At 43.7% G+C, this 24,671-nt stretch overlaps 1 protein-coding gene across 1 annotated transcript in view; it reads right to left on the reverse strand.

The window, feature by feature from the left end:
• LOC120045563 (glutamate receptor ionotropic, NMDA 2B-like) overlaps positions 1–8,706 on the reverse strand; it is a 58,084-nt gene extending 49,378 nt beyond the window's left edge. Inside the window, exon 1 of the mRNA XM_038990467.1 lies at positions 8,131–8,706. Coding sequence (XP_038846395.1) covers positions 8,131–8,706 — 576 coding nt within the window. The remainder of the gene's footprint in view (positions 1–8,130) is intronic.
• Positions 8,707–24,671: the final 15,965 nt, after the last annotated feature.

Here is a 24,671-nt window from a genome sequence, read left to right on the forward strand (position 1 = left end):
TGTGCGTGTGTTATATGGGTTGGTGTTTCAGAGCATTACTGTGTGTGTGTGCTTTTGTTTCTTAGTGTGTGCACATGTGTGTCTCGCAGTGTGAAGCTTTTCCAGGGGCCAGCTTGGCACGGCGCTGCTGGGTAATTGACTGAGCACATCTTGTGGTCTTCACTCATGCCTTCTGTCTTTCACACCCCTTCCTCCGTCTTCCTCCATTGACAGAGAGCCTGTGGTCTTTGTTCGACACAGGAGGCCGAAGGGGGAGGTAGGACGGAGCAAGGGCAAACAAGAGGAGACGAGAAGAGGAGCCAAAGGAAGGGGGAAAGATGGGAAAGAGAAGTGCAAGGCAAGTGAGAAAGAGGGTGGGTGTGGAAGCAAAAAAAGTAGGGATAGAAATGAACACCCTGCGGAATTTAATGGGTGGATAACGGGTTGATAGTACGGAGAGAGGGAACGAAAAGAGAGAGTAGTGAGGGAGAAGACTCTGAGGAGAGAGGAGAGCAAAGGATGACCAGGGCTGGTCAGAGGGTGGACATGGAGCGACATGGCCCTGATCTCCTCATGGCAAGGGCAGCAAGCCGGTGATAACACTGGGGCTCTGTGTAATTCAGAATCACTGAGTCATTCCACAGCTTATGAATAGATAGTGGCCATTGCCCAGCCTTCGGCCACTTCAGACAGGGCAGAGGCTTTGGGAGATAAGGGTAATAAGGGTCCCAGCATGGGGCCGGGTGCTCTGTCCAGAGGGAGGGGTGTGAGGGCGGGGAGATGGGGAGGCCGGGTGCTCTGTCCAGAGGGAGGGGTGTGAGGGCGGGGAGATGGGGGAGGCCAGGACAACACCTGGGCATCTGGAGGGCATCGGTCTGCACCCGTGAGCTGCCAAGGTCCAGGCCGAGGCACTGCCATTACCATCCACAATGAGATAGAGAGAGGAGATGGAGACAATGAGAGGAGATGTGGGAGTGATAGGAATTAAAGAGGAGGAGGATAGGAAGATATGAGAGAGGGGGGGGAGAGAGAGAGAGACAGAGAGAGAGAGAGAGAGAGACACAGAGAGAGAGAGACAGAGAGAGGGGGAGAGAGAGAGATGGGGAGAGAGGGGGGAGAGAGGGGGAGAGAGAGAGATGGGGAGAGAGAGACACAGAAAGAGGGTGAGAGAGAGAGAGAGAGAGAGAGAGAGAGAGAGAGAGAGAGAGACAGTGAAAAGTGCAAAGTAATGTTGATAATATTTCCCATCTTGTTTTGTTTTGTCTTTCATACCAGGTCATGTGTCTTCTCAGTCATGTTGAAACTGGTCTACTACTGTTGCTTTAATGTATTGTTGTTCTGATTAATATTGTTGTTGTAGTTGTTGTTAATGGTAATCCCATGTACACTACTACTATTATTATTGCTGTTGGTCCCACCATTTATTTATATATAAATATATATATATTTTGTATATATATACATATATATTTTATTTTTATTTTTCGATATGTATACTTTGACAATGTAAGTAATAATGAACTTGCCATGTCAATAAAGTCAATTGAATTTAATTGAATTGAGAGAGAGAGAGAGAGGAAGAGAGATAGACAGACGAAAAAGGTCGAGAAAAGTTGCAGCTGAGTTTTAAAATGGTCCACATTCTAAATGGGCAAAGAGAGCCAGACTGGGGGGGAAATAGGACACGTATATTTAGGGCTCTCTCTCCTCCTGACTCTCTCTCTCGCTCAAAAGAGGAGCACACACACTGAACTGTCACATTTCTAAACCAGGACAAAAAGGGGGTACTAGGAGACAGGGAGGAAGGAAAACAGGTTGAGAAACAATGCCAAAAAGAAGGAGAGCAGACAAAAACGAGACCAAAAGATGGGCTAAATGGAGTGTTCCAGTGTGTTCCTTCCCTCCGCACCACATCATGAACCAGAACCACAGCAACAGCACCTAATCACTCAGAGCCATGCCACCAACAGAGAGCCAGCCGGACAGAGAGGCGCTTTATTTTAATTCCCTTATCGTTTACAAATGCTTCTAATTGCGGCAGTGTTTTAGGGAGACATGGCTCTGTGGTGCAGAACAGCACATTACTATAATAGAATACAGGACCTCGCTGATTAGTACAACAAAAGGTGCTATTGTAAGCCATAATTGAGAATATAAATGTGTGCAGAAAGACCAACTCAACAGGATTTAAATGAAAGCCCCCGGTAAAGAAAAGAGGAAGGGGAGTGTTCCTCATGGGGGAAACATGGTGTTCCTGCCCTTATGCTCACATCATTGCTCTAAAATGACAACGGGTATAGTGCCCTAGGGAGGCAAGTGCCACTCCTTATGTCCATCCCTCACAGGAAGAAGGACATTGGCTTCCATAAACAAGGCATGGGCATAATTGGTGTCAGTGAATTCACTGTTGTACTGTGATTAAATGCTTCAACTAGCTTGCTGCACTCATCCCCCCACAACAATTAGGCCTGGACACATTTCAGCGCCATCATTTAGCCACCCCCACCCCCACCCACCCATCCACCAACACCCACCCACCCACCCACCCACCCACCCACCCACCCACCCACCCACACACACACACACACACACACACACACACACACACACACACACACACACACACACACACACACACACACACACACACACACACACAAAGACACACATAAACGCATGCATGCACACATACAAACATAAACAAACATATACACACATGCTCTCACACACACACACAAACATAAACACACACACACACACACAGTAAGCACCGTAACGTAAACACTGGAAATAAAAATACCCTTAATGCAGCCAGGAAGGAACAGGAACTAATTGGTCACCTCGGTCACACCTTGACAGGCTAAATAAAAAAGGCTTGTTTTGTTCCTCATGGTAGGCCTAGCGGTTAGCATCACACTCCCACTGTTACACAATAACAGAGGGGGCTATTTCCAAACAAATCAAAGTTTATTGGTCACGGATACAGGTGTAAACAGTACAGTGAAATGCTTATTTGATAACTCTCCTCAACAATACAATATCAATATATTATTTTAGAATCAAATGCCCAATATAAAGTCCAAAATTACAAGAGTAGTACAAGAAAAAAAAACGATCAAAAGTAGTTATGAGACATATGTACACAGCTGAATATACAGTAGGATGTATAAAATGTGTTATGCCAAATTATGATGACTGTTATATACAAGTAGTATAGTGAGAAGTGACTATGTATAGCAGCTTCAATAAATAGTCATAATAAGGATCCACCCGTTTTTCAATTTTGGCCTAAAATGACATACCCAAATCTAACTGCCTGTAGCTCAGGACCTGAAGCAAGGATATGCATATTCTTGATACCATTTGAAAGGAAACACTTTGAAGTTTGTGAAAATGTTAAATTAATGTAGGAGAATATAACACATTAGATCTGATAAAAGATAATACAAAGAAAAAAACATGCGTTTAAAAATTTTTTTTTTTACCATCATCATTGAAATGCAAGAGAAAGGCATAATGTATTATGCCAGCCCAGGCGCAATTTAGATTTTGGCCACTAGATGGCAGCAGTGTATGTGCAACGTTTTAGACTGATCCAATGAACCATTGTATTTCTGTTAAAAACCATGTATCAAGACTGCCCAAATGTGCCTAATTGGTTTATTAAAACATGTTCAAGTTCATAATTGTGCACTATCCTCAAACAATAGCATGGTATTCTTTCACTGTAATAGCTACTGCAAATTGGACAGTGCAGTTAGATTAACAATGCAGTGCAAATCAAATATTTATGGTGTCACGCACGTCTTCTGTTGTTTGATTGTGCTGATAAATAATGTGTAGAGACCGTGATTCATATTGGATTAGATTCCTCGGGGGTCATTTGGTTACTTTTCCCGTTTGCATTTATTGCTGACGTTGTGATATTTAAATCCCAGCACCACTGTAGGTGAGGATGCGATCTCTTCCATATTGAAGACTGGGCTGGCTGGCTGGCTGGCTGGCTGGCTGGCTGGCTGGCTGGCTGGTTGGCTGGTGTAGTCTAGATGAACTGCTGTTCATCCAGGGGGATGCTCTGAGGTGATAACCTACATCACTAGCTATTTGTCAGGCTATCAAGTTAACCTTGAAGACTTGTCAAGTAGCACAGCTAGAAACATCTTCACAAGACTTGATATCCTTTTTGCTAAGCTAAACAATATGTTACCCATTGTGCTAGATTAAGAGGCTAATGATGATCACTAAATAGAGTGATTGGCATGTAAGTTAGATACTGTAGCAATATACAGTACCAGCAAATCTAGTCCATGGAAGAATGATCTATCCCAGACTGCTTCAATCTGCATTTCCATCTCTCTTTCCTTCTATCTCTCTTTCCTTCTCTCTCTCCTATCTCTCTTTCCTTCTATCTCTCTTTCCATCTCTCTTTCCTTCCATCTCTCTTTCCTTCTATCTCTCTCACCTATCTCTTTCCTTCTCTCTCTCTTTCCTTCTCTCTCTCCTTCCATCTCTCTCTCCTTCTATCTCTCTTTCCTTCTCTCTCTCCTATCTCTCTTTCCTTCTATCTCTCTTTCCATCTCTCTTTCCTTCCATCTCTCTTTCCTTCCATCTCTCTTTCCTTCTATCTCTCTCTCCTATCTCTTTCCTTCTCTCTCTCTTTCCTTCTCTCTCTCCTTCCATCTCTCTCTCCTTCTATCTCTCTTTCCTTCCATCTCTCTCTTCTTCTATCTCTCTTTCCTTCTCTCTCTCTCTTTTTCTCTCATATCTCTCTTTCCTTCTCTCCTTCTATCTCTCTTTCCTTCTCTCTATCTCTTTCTCCTTCTATCTCTCTTTCCTTCTCTCCTTCTCTCTCTCCTTCCATCTCCTTTTCCTTCTCTCTCTTTCCTTCTCGCATTCCATCTCTCTTTCCATCTCTCTCCCCTTCTATCTCTCTCTCCTTCCATCTCTCTTTCCTTCTATCTCTTTCCATCTCTCTCTCCTATCTCTCTTTCCTTCTCGCACTCCATCTCTCCTTCTATCTCTCTCTCCTTCCGTCATGCAGTAATGCACTCGCTCCTCTCTCACTTATCTCTCACCCTTCTCTCTCTTCCATCTTATTCATTGATACAGATGTGAGTACAGCTTCCCTCTATCCATCTTTCTTTTCTCTCCGCCTCAACCATCTTTTCCCTCGTTCCTGAGTGACACTGTCTGAGACCCACCAGCTGTCGCACCTTCCCTCTGTTCCTCTATAATACCAGCCTTTGGTCCATCGGTCTATCCGTCACCCATCCCTTGGTTTCAATTTCACAATAAATAAATATATAGATATATATACTGTATATTTCACAACACCACACCAAAATCCACTGTAGATACTACTCTGTGCACTATTTCAGCACCATTCCTGTTTTCTACTCCAGACATCAGCTATGAAAATATCTTATTCCCCTTGGCTCTCTGTCTCACTTATGATCCTGCTGTATAGGTAAGCAAAGGGTTGCCTTGCCAACTGCATCAGTGGCATTTGGCCTTGTATGAAAGAGAGAGAGAGAAAGATAGAGAGAGAGAGAGAAAGAGGGAGGGAGAAAGAGGGAGCGACAGAGAGAGACAGAGGGAGAGAGAGAGAGAAAGAGGGAGGGAGAAAGAGGGAGCGACAGTGAGAGAGACAGAGGGAGAGAGAGAGAGAGAGAGAGAGAAAGAGGGAGGGAGAAAGAGGGAGCGACAGTGAGAGAGACAGAGGGAGAGAGAGAGAGATAAAGACCTTCTTTTACATTTCCCTTTCCCCCATCTCGCTCTGTCCATTCTCCGAAGCTTATTATACTGAACAAAAATATAAACACAACATGTAAAGTTTTGGTCCCATGTTTCATGCGCTGAAGTAAGAGATCCCTGAAATGTTCCATGTACAAAAAGCTTATTTATCTCAAATGTTGTGCACAAATTTGTTTACATCACTGTTAGTGAGCATTTCTCCTTTGCCGAGATAATAAATCCACCTGACAGGTGTAGCATATCAAGAAAAAAAATTCAGTTTTGTCACACAACTCAATGCCAGAGATGACTCAAGTTCTGAGGGAGCATGCAAAAGGCTTGCTGACTGCAGGAACGTCCACCAGAGCTGTTGCCAGATAATTGAATGCTAATTTCTCTACCATAAGCCCAACTCCAACGTCGTTTTAGAGAATTTGGTAGTACGTCCCACCGGCCTCACAACTGCAGACCACGTGTAACCACGTCAGTCCAGGACCTCCACATCTGGCTTCTTCACCTGCAGGATTATCTGAGACCAGCCACCCGGAAATTGAGGAGTATTTCTGTCTATAATAAAGCCCTTTTGTGGGGAAAAACTCATTCTGATTGGCTGTGCCTGGCTCCCCAGTGTGTGGGCCAGTCTCCCAAGTGGGTGGGGCTATGCCCTCCCAGGCCCACCGATAGCGGCGCCCCTGCCCAGTCATGAAAAATCCATAGATTAGAGCCTAATGAATTTATTTAAATTGACGGATTTCCTTATATGAACTGTAACTCAGTAAAATCATTAAAATTGTTGAATGTTGCGTTTATATTTCTGTTCAGTCTAGTTCCCCAAGACTTACACCACATTTTCTCAAGCTCTCTGCTTCAACCTTTTACTTTACCTTCTTCACTCTATGTCTCTCTCTCTTTTCTCTTCCCAGCTACGGGGCCTCTCCTTGCTCCTTCACGCCTCCAGTCTGTGCTGCTGTCTCACTCTGTCTGCTATGTTTCCAGCAGCTAGCTTCTTTAGCGCCGTCCTCTCCACACACCTGCTGTCCATCTTCCCCCAGATTCTCTCTCAGGAGGAGAGGCTGTTCTTTTACCATCCCTCTCCTTCTCCTGCTCTTGTTCTACCATATTCTCAACCAATATTGTTTCAGCCCATTAAACAACAGACACAAATCCGTTTGGAGACGGAGACTAGCATGGCCTTGGATGTGGCTCCATTTCTCTCTCCTGGGCCCTGTGTTGGCTTCCGGCCTGGGAAATCCATTTAGCCGCAGCGGCACAAGCCTGTGCTCCTGGCGCATGGATGGCACGTGCACTTAATGAATTATACCTTCAGTCTGCATGCATACCCCATACACCTCTTTATGAATAATAAAATACATCATGTTCACACGTTTAAGACGGGCGGGTGATGTATCATAAATATATCTATGTGTGTAGGATATACCATGGGGTTTATGACACGTATGTATGGCTGTGGAACAAGGGGCAGGGGCAGTGGGTGTCGTACCTGTCGATAGAGATGTGTGGGGTAAATGTCATTTGACTGTCCAATGCTATCCTCCATGGTGTAATGGGGATATAGGGGGATGAATGGCTGGCTGGTGGCCCTAGTGGGTCATGTTTACCGCTGGACCCTGTTGACGCAGGGTCAAACGTGGAAGGGTGAGCAGAGATAATGTTTTATCCACAATGGAACCCGTTGTGCTGAAAGCACGTGACGTCAGTTGGAATGCCCAGCGGACGGCCTCATTCCGGGCAGCTTTTTTTTTTGAAAAATTCTAGGAGTTTCTGGGAGCCCATTTTGTACAGCTGTGTTTGTTCAGGCTGAATAAAAGTTGATTATTCTGCAGAAAAAATTGTCCAGTCCAGCAGCACAGTCCAAACGCGGATCACAGCCGGCTAAGATAAAGCAGGACCAGATTGCTTCATCCCATTAGACATGGTTAAAGTGAATAGAATGAAAAGGGGTGGGGGAGAAATATCATAGGGATGAGCCATAGAGGGATCTAGTGGAACTCTCTCTCTCTCTCTCAATGGCAGCTCATGCCAGTCTACTTGAGTTATTATTTTCTTTCTCTATGCACGTCTTCTCTCCCTGTCTTCCTGTTCCCTCCTATCGCACCACGCTGATCCTGTCTCCAACTTCCCCACTCTTTCCAGTTTTCTTCAAAGGAAACAACCCCTCTTGCTCTCTGTCAAACCTCTGCATCTGTTTTCCCATGAATGAACCAGCATTGATCTGATAGTGGTAACGATGTTGCACCAGAAAGCCGTCGCCGCTTCATTTGTGAACAGATCATTGTTTAAGACAACAATGAAATACAGAGGATCAAGACTAACAGATAAAAACATTTCTCATACTTTTTTTTCTCTCGATCACCCTCTCTCACACACACAGTACACATAGAAACACACACACTGTACCTTGGCAGCCATGATCATGGAGGAGCCACCGCGGACCCCCAGGATGGGGATGTGTGTCTGTGCAGAGATGAAGTCCAGGATCTGGGCTATGGCCTCCTGATCCGTGTCGTCTCCGAACACCACGCCCTGCAGCCAGTGCTCTGTCATCAGGTCACAGATGCTCTTGATGATGCTCTTGGGGTCCGTCTCGTTCATGGTGAGCACTTCCACGTTGGGCGCCAGCGGCATGTGCAGGAAGTCGTCCTTCTCCCGGGCGCCCGCCAACGCCACCTCGCTAGAGTTGCCCACCAGCACCACGGCGATGCTGAGGCCCTGCACCAGCTTGGGCAGCACCTGGTGGTGGGGGGTCTGGGCCATTGGGATGTAGTGGGCCATGCCCCCGCCCTTGTCTCTGCGAGAGTGACAGGCGAGGGGCAGGTGGAACAGGCACATCAGGAGGCCCAGGAGGGACAGGGAGAGGGAGGAGAGGGCCGCATGGCGCCGGGGAGGACGTCTCACCTCCTGGGGGGGCAGGGGCGTGGGGGACGCTCGCCTTTCCTGAGGGTGGGAGGGGCTGTGGCAGCCGCAGACAGGCATAATCGAGGAGTGGGAATGTAATACCTGGGGGAAGGGAGGAGAGAAAGAGAGAGAGAGAGAGAGAGAGAGAGAGAGAGAGAGAGAGGGAGAGAGGTCAATGTGGCCCATACACATTGATTGACTTAAGTGGATTGACAAGAGCCTATAACATGAATCAGTGTATCACTAACCATGTTTCTATCTACAGTTTTTATGCGAGTAAAGTCATACCGTATAAAAAAAATCACTACAGCTGTGATGGGAGCAGGAAGTTTCGGTATAATTTAATAAATGCTGACAGATCTTTTTTTGTTCGACATGTTTTGTTTTTCACTGGAAAAATTAATTATGCGAGAAATGGTGGTGGAAACGCCTTTATGCGCAAATATTGATAGAATAACCATCGTATCGAAGTAAACTTCACACGATGATAAGGTGTGTGGTTCTTCCACTATGATTCAGGAAACCATTCAGTTTATTAGGCTACAGATGAAATGATGATGAACTTCACAGGGTGATGAAAGTGCATGGTAATCTTGATGCTCCTTTCCAATAAATATCCAGGGTCTTATTCTGGTGACACGATGATTGATGCTTGACTGGTGTTTATCCATGATAAATTCATCATGTAGACTACCCTCACTGTAACTGTGAGCTGTTGGCTAGACTGGTGTTTATCCATGATAAACTCATCATGTAGACTACCCTCACTGTAACTGTGAGCTGTTGGCTAGACTGGTGTTTATCCATAGTAATGTCATCATGTAGACTACCCTCACTGTAACTGTGAGCTGTTGGCTAGACTGGTGTTTATCCATGATAAACTCATCATGTAGACTACCCTCACTGTAACTGTGAGCTGTTGGCTAGACTGGTGTTTATCCATAGTAATGTCATCATGTAGACTACCCTCACTGTAACTGTGAGCTGTTGGCTAGACTGGTGTTTATCCATAGTAATGTCATCATGTAGACTACCCTCACTGTAACTGTGAGCTGTTGGCTAGACTGGTGTTTATCCATAGTAATGTCATCATGTAGACTACCCTCACTGTAACTGTGAGCTGTTGGCTAGACTGGTGTTTATCCATAGTAAACTCATCATGTAGACTACCCTCACTGTAACTGTGAGCTGTTGGCTAGACTGGTGTTTATCCATAATAAACTCATCATGTAGACTACCCTCACTGTAACTGTGAGCTGTTGGCTAGACTGGTGTTTATCCATAGTAATGTCATCATGTAGACTACCCTCACTGTAACTGTGAGCTGTTGGCTAGACTGGTGTTTATCCATAGTAAACTCATCATGTAGACTACCCTCACTGTAACTGTGAGCTGTTGGCTAGATTGGTGTTTATCCATAGTAATGTCATCATGTAGACTACCCTCACTGTAACTGTGAGCTGTTGGCTAGACTGGTGTTTATCCATAGTAAACTCATCATGTAGACTACCCTCACTGTAACTGTGAGCTGTTGGCTAGACTGGTGTTTATCCATAGTAATGTCATCATGTAGACTACCCTCACTGTAACTGTGAGCTGTTGGCTAGACTGGTGTTTATCCATAGTAAACTCATCATGTAGACTACCCTCACTGTAACTGTGAGCTGTTGGCTAGACTGGTGTTTATCCATAGTAATGTCATCATGTAGACTACCCTCACTGTAACTGTGAGCTGTTGGCTAGACTGGTGTTTATCCATAGTACACTCATCATGTAGACTACCCTCACTGTAACTGTGAGCTGTTGGCTAGATTGGTGTTTATCCATAGTAATGTCATCATGTAGACTACCCTCACTGTAACTGTGAGCTGTTGGCTAGACTGGTGTTTATCCATAGTAAACTCATCATGTAGACTACCCTCACTGTAACTGTGAGCTGTTGGCTAGACTGGTGTTTATCCATAGTAAACTCATCATGTAGACTACCCTCACTGTAACTGTGAGCTGTTGGCTAGACTGGTGTTTATCCATAATAAACTCATCATGTAGACTACCCTCACTGTAACTGTGAGCTGTTGGCTAGACTGGTGTTTATCCATAGTAATGTCATCATGTAGACTACCCTCACTGTAACTGTGAGCTGTTGGCTAGACTGGTGTTTATCCATAGTAATGTCATCATGTAGACTACCCTCACTGTAACTGTGAGCTGTTGGCTAGATTGGTGTTTATCCATAATAAACTCATCATGTAGACTACCCTCACTGTAACTGTGAGCTGTTGGCTAGACTGGTGTTTATCCATAGTAATGTCATCATGTAGACTACCCTCACTGTAACTGTGAGCTGTTGGCTAGACTGGTGTTTATCCATAGTAATGTCATCATGTAGACTACCCTCACTGTAACTGTGAGCTGTTGGCTAGACTGGTGTTTATCCATAGTAATGTCATCATGTAGACTACCCTCACTGTAACTGTGAGCTGTTGGCTAGACTGGTGTTTATCCATAGTAAACTCATCATGTAGACTACCCTCACTGTAACTGTGAGCTGTTGGCTAGACTGGTGTTTATCCATAGTAATGTCATCATGTAGACTACCCTCACTGTAACTGTGAGCTGTTGGCTAGACTGGTGTTTATCCATAGTACACTCATCATGTAGACTACCCTCACTGTAACTGTGAGCTGTTGGCTAGATTGGTGTTTATCCATAGTAATGTCATCATGTAGACTACCCTCACTGTAACTGTGAGCTGTTGGCTAGACTGGTGTTTATCCATAGTAAACTCATCATGTAGACTACCCTCACTGTAACTGTGAGCTGTTGGCTAGACTGGTGTTTATCCATAGTAAACTCATCATGTAGACTACCCTCACTGTAACTGTGAGCTGTTGGCTAGACTGGTGTTTATCCATAATAAACTCATCATGTAGACTACCCTCACTGTAACTGTGAGCTGTTGGCTAGACTGGTGTTTATCCATAGTAATGTCATCATGTAGACTACCCTCACTGTAACTGTGAGCTGTTGGCTAGACTGGTGTTTATCCATAGTAATGTCATCATGTAGACTACCCTCACTGTAACTGTGAGCTGTTGGCTAGACTGGTGTTTATCCATAGTAATGTCATCATGTAGACTACCCTCACTGTAACTGTGAGCTGTTGGCTAGGCTGGTGTTTATCCATAGTAATGTCATCATGTAGACTACCCTCACTGTAACTGTGAGCTGTTGGCTAGACTGGTGTTTATCCATAGTAATGTCATCATGTAGACTACCCTCACTGTAACTGTGAGCTGTTGGCTAGACTGGTGTTTATCCATAGTACACTCATCATGTAGACTACCCTCACTGTAACTGTGAGCTGTTGGCTAGATTGGTGTTTATCCATAGTAATGTCATCATGTAGACTACCCTCACTGTAACTGTGAGCTGTTGGCTAGACTGGTGTTTATCCATAGTAAACTCATCATGTAGACTACCCTCACTGTAACTGTGAGCTGTTGGCTAGACTGGTGTTTATCCATAGTAAACTCATCATGTAGACTACCCTCACTGTAACTGTGAGCTGTTGGCTAGACTGGTGTTTATCCATAATAAACTCATCATGTAGACTACCCTCACTGTAACTGTGAGCTGTTGGCTAGACTGGTGTTTATCCATAGTAATGTCATCATGTAGACTACCCTCACTGTAACTGTGAGCTGTTGGCTAGACTGGTGTTTATCCATAGTAATGTCATCATGTAGACTACCCTCACTGTAACTGTGAGCTGTTGGCTAGATTGGTGTTTATCCATAATAAACTCATCATGTAGACTACCCTCACTGTAACTGTGAGCTGTTGGCTAGACTGGTGTTTATCCATAGTAATGTCATCATGTAGACTACCCTCACTGTAACTGTGAGCTGTTGGCTAGACTGGTGTTTATCCATAGTAATGTCATCATGTAGACTACCCTCACTGTAACTGTGAGCTGTTGGCTAGACTGGTGTTTATCCATAGTAATGTCATCATGTAGACTACCCTCACTGTAACTGTGAGCTGTTGGCTAGACTGGTGTTTATCCATAGTAAACTCATCATGTAGACTACCCTCACTGTAACTGTGAGCTGTTGGCTAGACTGGTGTTTATCCATAGTAATGTCATCATGTAGACTACCCTCACTGTAACTGTGAGCTGTTGGCTAGACTGGTGTTTATCCATAGTACACTCATCATGTAGACTACCCTCACTGTAACTGTGAGCTGTTGGCTAGATTGGTGTTTATCCATAGTAATGTCATCATGTAGACTACCCTCACTGTAACTGTGAGCTGTTGGCTAGACTGGTGTTTATCCATAGTAAACTCATCATGTAGACTACCCTCACTGTAACTGTGAGCTGTTGGCTAGACTGGTGTTTATCCATAGTAAACTCATCATGTAGACTACCCTCACTGTAACTGTGAGCTGTTGGCTAGACTGGTGTTTATCCATAATAAACTCATCATGTAGACTACCCTCACTGTAACTGTGAGCTGTTGGCTAGACTGGTGTTTATCCATAGTAATGTCATCATGTAGACTACCCTCACTGTAACTGTGAGCTGTTGGCTAGACTGGTGTTTATCCATAGTAATGTCATCATGTAGACTACCCTCACTGTAACTGTGAGCTGTTGGCTAGACTGGTGTTTATCCATAGTAATGTCATCATGTAGACTACCCTCACTGTAACTGTGAGCTGTTGGCTAGACTGGTGTTTATCCATGATAAACTCATCATGTAGACTACCCTCACTGTAACTGTGAGCTGTTGGCTAGACTGGTGTTTATCCATAGTAATGTCATCATGTAGACTACCCTCACTGTAACTGTGAGCTGTTGGCTAGACTGGTGTTTATCCATAGTAATGTCATCATGTAGACTACCCTCACTGTAACTGTGAGCTGTTGGCTAGACTGGTGTTTATCCATAGTAATGTCATCATGTAGACTACCCTCACTGTAACTGTGAGCTGTTGGCTAGACTGGTGTTTATCCATAGTAAACTCATCATGTAGACTACCCTCACTGTAACTGTGAGCTGTTGGCTAGACTGGTGTTTATCCATAATAAACTCATCATGTAGACTACCCTCACTGTAACTGTGAGCTGTTGGCTAGACTGGTGTTTATCCATAGTAATGTCATCATGTAGACTACCCTCACTGTAACTGTGAGCTGTTGGCTAGACTGGTGTTTATCCATAGTAATGTCATCATGTAGACTACCCTCACTGTAACTGTGAGCTGTTGGCTAGACTGGTGTTTATCCATAGTAATGTCATCATGTAGACTACCCTCACTGTAACTGTGAGCTGTTGGCTAGGCTGGTGTTTATCCATAGTAATGTCATCATGTAGACTACCCTCACTGTAACTGTGAGCTGTTGGCTAGACTGGTGTTTATCCATAGTAATGTCATCATGTAGACTACCCTCACTGTAACTGTGAGCTGTTGGCTAGACTGGTGTTTATCCATAGTAATGTCATCATGAAGACTACCCTCACTGCAACTGTGAGCTGTTGGCTAGACTGGTGTTTATCCATAGTAATGTCATCATGTAGACTACCCTCACTGTAACTGTGAGCTGTTGGCTAGACTGGTGTTTATCCATAGTAATGTCATCATGTAGACTACCCTCACTGTAACTGTGAGCTGTTGGCTAGACTGGTGTTTATCCATAGTAATGTCATCATGTAGACTACCCTCACTGTAACTGTGAGCTGTTGGCTAGACTGGTGTTTATCCATAGTAAACTCATCATGTAGACTACCCTCACTGTAACTGTGAGCTGTTGGCTAGACTAGTGTTTATCCATAGTAAACCCATCATGTAAACTACCCTCACTGTAACTGTGAGCTGTTGGCTAGACTGGTGTTTATCCATAGTAAACTCATCATGTAGACTACCCTCACTGTAACTGTGAGCTGTTGGCTAGACTGGTGTTTATCCATAGTAATGTCATCATGTAGACTACCCTCACTGTAACTGTGAGCTGTTGGCTAGACTGGTGTTTATCCATAGTAATGTCATCATGTAGACTACCCTCACTGTAACTGTGAGCTGTTGGCTAGACTGGTGTTTATCCATAGTAATGTCATCATGTAGACTACCCTCACTGTAACTGTGAGCTGTTGGCTAGACTGGTGTTTATCCATAGTAATGTCATCATGTAGACTACCCTCACTGTAACTGTGAGCTGTTGGCTAGACTGGTGTTTATCCATAGTAATGTCATCATGTAGACTACCCTCACTGTAACTGTGAGCTGTTGGCTAGACTGGTGTTTATCCATAGTAATGTCATCATGTAGACTACCCTCACTGTAACTGTGAGCTGTTGGCTAGGCTGGTGTTTATCCATAGTAATGTCATCATGTAGACTACCCTCACTGTAACTGTGAGCTGTTGGCTAGACTGGTGTTTATCCATAGTAAACTCCTCATGTAGACTACCCTCACTGTAACTGTGAGCTGTTGGCTAGACTGGTGTTTATCCATAGTAAACTCATCATGTAGCCTACCCTCACTGTAACTGTGAGTTGTTGGCTAGACTGGTGTTTATCCATAGTAATGTCATCATGTAGACTACCCTCACTGTAACTGTGAGCTGTTGGCTAGACTGGTGTTTATCCATAATAATGTCATCATGTAGACTACCCTCACTGTAACTGTGAGCTGTTGGCTAGACTGGTGTTTATCCATAGTAATGTCATCATGTAGACTACCCTCACTGTAACTGTGAGTTGTTGGCTAGACTGGTGTTTATCCATAATAATGTCATCATGTAGACTACCCTCACTGTAACTGTGAGCTGTTGGCTAGACTGGTGTTTATCCATAATAATGTCATCATGTAGACTACCCTCACTGTAACTGTGAGCTGTTGGCTAGACTGGTGTTTATCCATAGTAATGTCATCATGTAGACTACCCTCACTGTAACTGTGAGCTGTTGGCTAGACTGGTGTTTATCCATAGTAATGTCATCATGTAGACTACCCTCACTGTAACTGTGAGCTGTTGGCTAGGCTGGTGTTTATCCATAGTAATGTCATCATGTAGACTACCCTCACTGTAACTGTGAGCTGTTGGCTAGACTGGTGTTTATCCATAGTAAACTCCTCATGTAGACTACCCTCACTGTAACTGTGAGCTGTTGGCTAGACTGGTGTTTATCCATAGTAAACTCATCATGTAGACTACCCTCACTGTAACTGTGAGCTGTTGGCTAGACTGGTGTTTATCCATAGTAATGTCATCATGTAGACTACCCTCACTGTAACTGTGAGCTGTTGGCTAGACTGGTGTTTATCCATAGTAATGTCATCATGAAGACTACCCTCACTGCAACTGTGAGCTGTTGGCTAGACTGGTGTTTATCCATAGTAATGTCATCATGTAGACTACCCTCACTGTAACTGTGAGCTGTTGGCTAGACTGGTGTTTATCCATAGTAATGTCATCATGTAGACTACCCTCACTGTAACTGTGAGCTGTTGGCTAGACTGGTGTTTATCCATAGTAATGTCATCATGTAGACTACCCTCACTGTAACTGTGAGCTGTTGGCTAGACTGGTGTTTATCCATAGTAAACTCATCATGTAGACTACCCTCACTGTAACTGTGAGCTGTTGGCTAGACTAGTGTTTATCCATAGTAAACCCATCATGTAAACTACCCTCACTGTAACTGTGAGCTGTTGGCTAGACTGGTGTTTATCCATAGTAAACTCATCATGTAGACTACCCTCACTGTAACTGTGAGCTGTTGGCTAGACTGGTGTTTATCCATAGTAATGTCATCATGTAGACTACCCTCACTGTAACTGTGAGCTGTTGGCTAGACTTGTGTTTATCCATAGTAATGTCATCATGTAGACTACCCTCACTGTAACTGTGAGCTGTTGGCTAGACTGGTGTTTATCCATAGTAATGTCATCATGTAGACTACCCTCACTGTAACTGTGAGCTGTTGGCTAGACTGGTGTTTATCCATAGTAATGTCATCATGTAGACTACCCTCACTGTAACTGTGAGCTGTTGGCTAGACTGGTGTTTATCCATAGTAATGTCATCATGTAGACTACCCTCACTGTAACTGTGAGCTGTTGGCTAGACTGGTGTTTATCCATAGTAAACTCCTCATGTAGACTACCCTCACTGTAACTGTGAGCTGTTGGCTAGACTGGTGTTTATCCATAGTAATGTCATCATGTAGACTACCCTCACTGTAACTGTGAGCTGTTGGCTAGACTGGTGTTTATCCATAGTAATGTCATCATGTAGACTACCCTCACTGTAACTGTGAGCTGTTGGCTAGACTGGTGTTTATCCATAGTAATGTCATCATGTAGACTACCCTCACTGTAACTGTGAGCTGTTGGCTAGACTGGTGTTTATCCATAGTAATGTCATCATGTAGACTACCCTCACTGTAACTGTGAGCTGTTGGCTAGACTGGTGTTTATCCATAGTAATGTCATCATGTAGACTACCCTCACTGTAACTGTGAGCTGTTGGCTAGACTGGTGTTTATCCATAGTAATGTCATCATGTAGACTACCCTCACTGTAACTGTGAGCTGTTGGCTAGACTGGTGTTTATCCATAGTAATGTCATCATGTAGACTACCCTCACTGTAACTGTGAGCTGTTGGCTAGACTGGTGTTTATCCATAGTAATGTCATCATGTAGACTACCCTCACCCTCTATCAGTAGAGTTGAAAATGCATTAGAAACACATTGAACTTCAGGTTTTTATTCGGTAAATGAAAACTTAAGCAAAAGGTACATTTCACTGGAAACACCACTGGTGTCTTTATGCAGAATTTTTTTTTTATTCGCATGACAATCTGTCGCCAATTGGATGGAAACCTAGCTAGGACAGGTTGTATATGACATACAGTACATCAATAGTGCATAAACACACACACACACATGGATACAAGGTATACATACACACATACGGATCAATATTTCATGAGGGGTGTTTTCAAGCAGGATAACGGTCTTTATTATGGATGACATAAAATCTCCCACTGGATGGGTAGCTGAATCCCTGACAGGGAGGGAAGAGAGGAAAGAGAGAAGGCAAGAGGAGGAGGGAAGAGGGAAATGAAAAGGAGAAAGGGAGAGATAGGATGACAAAGAAGCAGACAGACAGAGAGACAGAGACAGAGACAGATAGATAGATAGAGATGCATGTTGACTGAGGAACTGGCTTGATGTGATGAGTGAACACTGGCTCCCTGATACACAGACAGAAAGATGGACAGATTCTGAGGGAGGGAGTGATGAATGCCCCGAGCAAATAACAAGTCTCAATACCCCCCGCATCTTCACCCCTCCTCGTCTCTTCTGTCCTATTTTATCCCAACACTCATTTACTCTCCATCCCTCCATCCACCTCTCTCCAACGGTTTACTTGAATGACCACATACTGTAACTCTCTTTTTTATAGACCTTCATTAACAGTGATGCAGAGGGGGGAGGGCTGAGGGAAGGAAGAAGAGAGAGAGAATGACACAAAGTGAGAAGAAAAAGTAGTTAAACATATCCTATTTGAAAAACTATACAGTGAGCTCCAAAAGTATTGGGACATTTTTTGTTGTTTTGGCTCTGTACTCCAGCACTTTGGATTTGAAATGATACAATGGTGATGAGGTTAAAGTGCAGACTGTCAGCTTTAATTTGATGGTATTTTCATATATATCGGGTGATTCGTTTCCAAATTACAGCACTTTTTGTATATAGTCCCCCCATTTTATGGGAGCAAAATTATTGGGACAAGTTCACTTACATGTGTATTAAAATAGTAAAAAGTCAAATAAATGGTTCCATATTCCTAGCACGCCATGATTACATCAAGCTCGTGACTCTACAAAGTTTGTTTTGGTTGTGTTTCAGACAAGTTTTTGCCCAATAGAGATGAATTGTAAATAATTTGTGTCATTTTGGAGTCACTTTAATTGTAAATAAGAATATAATACGTTTCTAAACACTTCTACATTAATGTGGATTCTACCATGATTATGGATAATCCTGAATGATGAGTGAATAATGCTGAGTGAGAAAGTTACAGATGCACAAATATCATACCCCCAAGACATTCTAACCTATCACCATTACAATAACAGGGGAGTTTAACATTTATGGGGGGGTATGATATTTGTGGGTATGTGAGTGTGCATATCAGTGGCTCCTAAATATTGTGGGGATGGTTGTAATAGCGTGTGAGTGTGTGTGTGGTGTGGTGTGGTGTGGTGTGGTGTGGTGTGGTGTGGTGTGGTGTGGTGTGTGTGTGTGTGTGTGTGTAAGTACCATGGAGTGTGTGTGTGTGGTGTGTGTGTGTAAGTACCATGGAGTGTGTGTGTGTGTGTGTGTGTGTGTGTGTGTGTGTGTGTGTGTGTGTGTGTGTGTGTAAGTACCATGGAGTGTGTGTTTGTGTAAGTACCATGGAGTGTGTGTGTGTGGTGTGTGTGTGTAAGTACCATGGAGTGTGTGTGTGTGGTGTGTGTGTGGTGTGTGTGTGTAAGTACCATGGAGTGTGTGTTTGTGTAAGTACCATGGAGTGTGTGTGTGTGGTGTGTGTGTGTAAGTACCATGGAGTGTGTGTTTGTGTGTGTGTGTGTGTGTGTGTGTGTGTGTGTGTGTGTGTGTGTGTGTGTGTGTGTGTGTGTGTGTGTGTAAGTACCATGGAGTGTGGTGTGTGTGTGTGGTGTGTGTGTGTCAGTACCATGGAGTGTGTGTGCACACTCACCGTGGAACAAAAGCAAAAGTTTAAAAGGCAGAGGGAGTAAAAAGAAAAATCCTGAACAAACAAACCCTATAGGAACGAGACAGTGAGCAAGATAGGGAGGGAAAGAGAGAGAGGAGAGATTGAGAGGCTGGGGGATGAAAGGTGTGTAGAGATGACAAAAATACTTCTTTAGGATAACTAATTGCTGGAGGTTCGTCAGCACTAATTACAGGTCCCTGTGTTAATTGTCAATTGTACACTTCTCTAAAGAGAGAGGGAGAGGGAGCAGGGGAGGGAGGGAGGGACAGAGAAGAGCGACAGAGGAAAAGAGAGAATAGAAATACAGACGATCTGCTAAAAGTAAGGCATATGAGGAGGTGGAGGGACACCAAGAGACAGAGAAAGAGATTCATGGATCGAGAATGAAGGAGGTGAGAGAAAGAGTAAGAGAGGGAGGATAGTCAGCTGGAGTGGGCCTTGATAAAAAGCAAGTGAGAGGGAAGAGGAGACTGAATGAATGAGGGGAAAGGAAGAGGGGAATGGCAGCAGATAGACTGAGAAAAGAAAGAGGGATGGGAGAGAGAGAGAGGGGGAGGAAAAGGAAGAAAGAGAGAGGGGGAGATGCTTCCTTTGAATCTGTACTCTAGCAGCACTCAGTTTCCATGGCAACAATTAGCATAGGCCTCTCCACACATTGTTGATGGACACAGAGATATATACGCATACACAAACGCACGCACGCTCACACGCACACACACACACACACACACACACATTGATGTACTCTGGCATATCGCAAACTCTGGTAAGCAATCAATGCACCCTTGCAATGGGTCCATTTTACACACCGATTCTTTTCACGGGCAAATTAACATAGACACATTTTACACACCAACACACACACACAGGCACATATTACACATTTACTGTATACACAATGTCCATTCAGATGATGAACCCATGAAGTTCTATAATTCCCAGAACGGCACTTAAAGCACACAAAGGTTGATCACATAACAGAAGAAGAAGTCTAAGAGAAGACCACACAACAAGCCCTGAAGACATGTCTCACGCACCATTTGGTTTATTTAACGCACCAAAGCACACTGCGATATCTATTACACACCGATGGACCCCTAGATAGGCTCCCACACTGATACCAGCCTAGGGGCTAAACTCTGCAGCGCTCGGCCCATGTGACTAAAACCCCACCCAACACTGCATCCAAACGACTGACTATTTAGGAATGTCTGCCGACTGCTACTGGTGGTTACCTCCCTGAAAAAACCCAGGTAATAAGTGGGACTAAATGGACTATAAAAAGTGTAATTGTCATTAATGAAAGCTTGGGCTAACATGGCTCAACTGATGTAGAGACACTGTTGGGATATGAGGCATGACGTGGATATTATGGCTCTGTAATTGGACGCCTTCGTCAGCCATAAATCACACAATTACAACTAGCACGGGGCCGGGGTGGTGGTGGCGAGCATGCCTTGTCAAAATAGCCCAGAAATTAGACGGGCACTCGCGTTTACGCACTGACATACAGTACCAGTCAAAAGTTTGGACACACCTACTCATTCAAGGGTTATTCATTATTTTTACTATTTTCTACATTGTACAATAATAGTGAAGACATCAAAACTATGAAATAACACACATGGAATCATGTAGTCACCAAAAAAGTGTTAAAAAAATCCAAATCTATTTTAGATTTTAGATTCTTCAAAGTAGCCACCCTTTGCCTTGATGACAGCTTTGCACGCTCTTGGCATTCCCTCAACGAGCTTCATGAGGAATGCTTTTCCAACAGTCTTGAAGGAGTTCCCACATGCTGAGCACTTGTTGGCTGCCTTTCCGTCACTCTGCAGTCCAACTCATCCCAAACCATCTCATTGGGTTGAGGTCGGGTGATTGTGGAGGCCAGGTCATCTGATGCAGCACTCCATCACTCTTTCTTGGTCAAATGACCCAAAACACACAGGACAATGACCCAAAACACACCTCCAGGCTGTGTAAGGGCTACACAGCCTGGAGGTGTGTTGGGTCATTGTCCTGCTGAAAAACAAATGATAGTCCCACTAAGCACAAACCAGATGGGAAGGCGTATCGCTGCAGAATGCTGTGGTAACCATGATGGTTAAGTGTGCCTTGAATTCTAAATAAATCACTGACAGTGTCAACAGCAGAGCACCCCCACACCATCCCACTTCCTCCTCCACGCTTCACGTTGGGGACCACACATGCGGAGATCATCATTTCACCTAATCTGCGTCTCACAAAGACACGGTGGCTGGGAACCCAAAATCTCAAATTTGGACTCATCAGACCAAAGGACAGACTTCCACCGGTCTAATGTCCATTGCTCGTGTTTCTTGGCCCAAGCAAGTCTCTTCTTGTTATTGGTGTCCTTTAGTAGTGGTTTCTTTGCAGCAATTCAACCATGACGGCCTGATTCATGCAGTCTCCTCTGAACAGTTCATATTGAGATGTGTCTGTTATTTGGGCTCTGGGTCTTCCATTTCTGTGGCGGTCCTCATGAGAGACAATTTCATCATAGCGCTTGAGGGTTTTGCGACTGCAATTGAAGAAACTTTCAAAGTTCTTAAAATATTCCGTATTGACTGACCTTCATGTCTTAAAGTAATGATGGACTGTTGTTTCTCTTTACATATTTGAACTGTTCTTGCCATAATATGGACTTGGTCTTTTACCAAATAGGGCTATCTTCTATATAACACCCCTACCTTGTCACAACACAACTGATTGGCTCAAATGCATTAAGAAGGAAAGAAATTCCACAAATTAACTTTCAACAAGGCACACATGTTAATTGAAATGCATTCCAAGTGACTACTTCATGAAGCTGGTTGAGAGAATGCCAAGAGTGTGCAAAGCTGTCATCAAGGCAAAGGTTGGCTACTTTGAAGAATCTTAAATATAAAATATATTTTGATTTGTTTAACACTTTTTTTGGTTACTACTATACAGTATGTGTTATTTCATAGTTTTGATGTCTTTACTATTATTCTACAATGTAGAAAATAGCAAAAATTAAGAAAAACCCTTGAATGAGTAGGTGTGTCCAAACCTTTGACTGGTACTGTAATGGAGTGCCATCACACTGGCAAAAGACAGCCGTATACACAAAATAACAGTAGTATAGTGCGCGCTCTCTCACACACACACACACACACACACACACACACACACACACACACACACACACACACACACACACACACACACACACACACACACACACACACACACACACACACACACACACACACACACACACACACACAGGGCCATGCTGTTGTGTTTCCTGGAAATTCATAATACGGAGAAGCTATCAAAAGCTGTCATTTATAATTCATGCGCATTTGCTTTCTACAGTCACAACACAAGTGATGTTGGGCAAAGTATACAATACAGGGGAATATTGACTCCCAGTATTATCTAAAAGGTGAGGTTTGTCTGTGACAGCAGCATGTACTATCAGGTCCCTGAGGGGATGAGCTGGCCCCTAGAACACAGGGCCAAACCGCTGAGAGGAGTGAACTATGTTGGCTCTAGTGGAAAAGTACACACATGGCCTTTAGCTGGCTGCTGGGGAGGAAGAGGGGGGTCTATTTGAACCTGAGGTCTGGACGTGATGTTCTGCAGCAGCCACTCACAGCCCCCTCATTACCATACACAGCCAGGCATACATTCACATGTTTACCGAGAGTCATTGAGTGTATAATGGTGTCTATTTCAAGAGAGAGGATGTTGGAGTGCAAATCCCTCTCTCTTCTCATTATGTGTCAGGCCTGACAGTCAGAATATTTGCATGAATACTGAGAACAAATACATTATGTCATTTTTATTTCTTGCTTTGATATTTAGGAGAGTGCGGAGGACAACAACACATCTAAACTGTTTATGACCCGTGTATTCATACACTATCTTTGCCCGGAACTCGTACAGTACTGCAGTACTGAGAAATTGTGTCAAAGACCCAAACATTTTCTCCAAAAGAAGCCATGAAGTGTGTATCTTAATCTGTTTTCAGGTGGAGAAGGATTCGATTGTTATAATATGTTATAACAAAACCCAATATCCGTGGCTTGTCTGAATATCAAGTGTCTTTAAGGAGAAAAGTACTGAACAATGCCTGAAAATGTGTAATGTGTATTGACACAACCGTGAAGGTAAGCAGTTGGTCCTGTAATAACTCTTAGATTTCTATTAACACCCACTCTTCTGATTGGAGGAGAAAAGTTAATCTCCTCCCTGACTTGTGTCCCCATATGCTTATCAGTGTACGTGAGCAATTCCACTTCAGCTGGCCTATTTCCATTTTAAACATCCTTTACAGGTGTGTATGATTTCAAAGTGTTGCCTTTTGGAATGGTGAGAAAACCAGAGTGACCCCCGTGCCAATAACGGCCCGGTAATCACTTTAAATGTGTTTTATTGACAGCTTTTCACAGACCAGAGCCGCAATAATCTGTCCCCTTCCATCCATCTCATTCCAAGCTGTTATTTTTGGAACCAGGATCCTGCCTTTGGATTAGTAGGTGTGCAGGATATTTCCTTTGTGTGCATGTGCGTGTGTGTGTGTATGTGTGTGTGTATGTGTGTGTGTGTGTGTGTGTAAGAGGGACAACAGTTTGAAAATATTGCATTTGTCCTTCTGCGTGCAGGGATATAAATGGTCTGAATTGAATTTGGTGCTGCAGCAGTTGCTTAAAAGAAGATATGGGGATATAGATACCCGCTCAAAATCTGCCTCCCATGAGTGAAAACCAACAGCTCTTGTGTACAGTCAAATGAATCAAAATGGTACCCTGAAATATGCTTCGGCAAGAGCACAACCTGATCCAGTTCAGTACTGTGGTGTCCATGTCTGTCTGCATTACACCCCTGCAAAGGCAGAGGACGAAGGGAGGAAGGGACAAAACATCCCAGACCTTGTGATACTAAGACTTACTGTACGACAAACTAACAATTGAGGATGACAACTCTATTCTGTTCCCAATGGCTACTACGGCTTCGAAAAAGTTCACTTATTGAGCGCATAGATACAGTGTCCTAACTGACTTTCAAGAGGCTTGGACTGTAATATTGCTTTGGTTACAGATTGGATGGATGGTGACCAGAGTTCTTCAGTATAGTGTGTGATAACTGCTGTTTACTGTACCAGAGCAATAACAGCAGCTATCACCTGACCTGTATCAAATTCCTCACGTTTCGATCTCCGATAATGGTCAAATAGTAATACGTTACTTTGTTCTC

Source organism: Salvelinus namaycush, chromosome 4 (assembly GCF_016432855.1).
Source record: "Salvelinus namaycush isolate Seneca chromosome 4, SaNama_1.0, whole genome shotgun sequence".
NCBI lineage: Eukaryota > Metazoa > Chordata > Actinopteri > Salmoniformes > Salmonidae > Salvelinus > Salvelinus namaycush.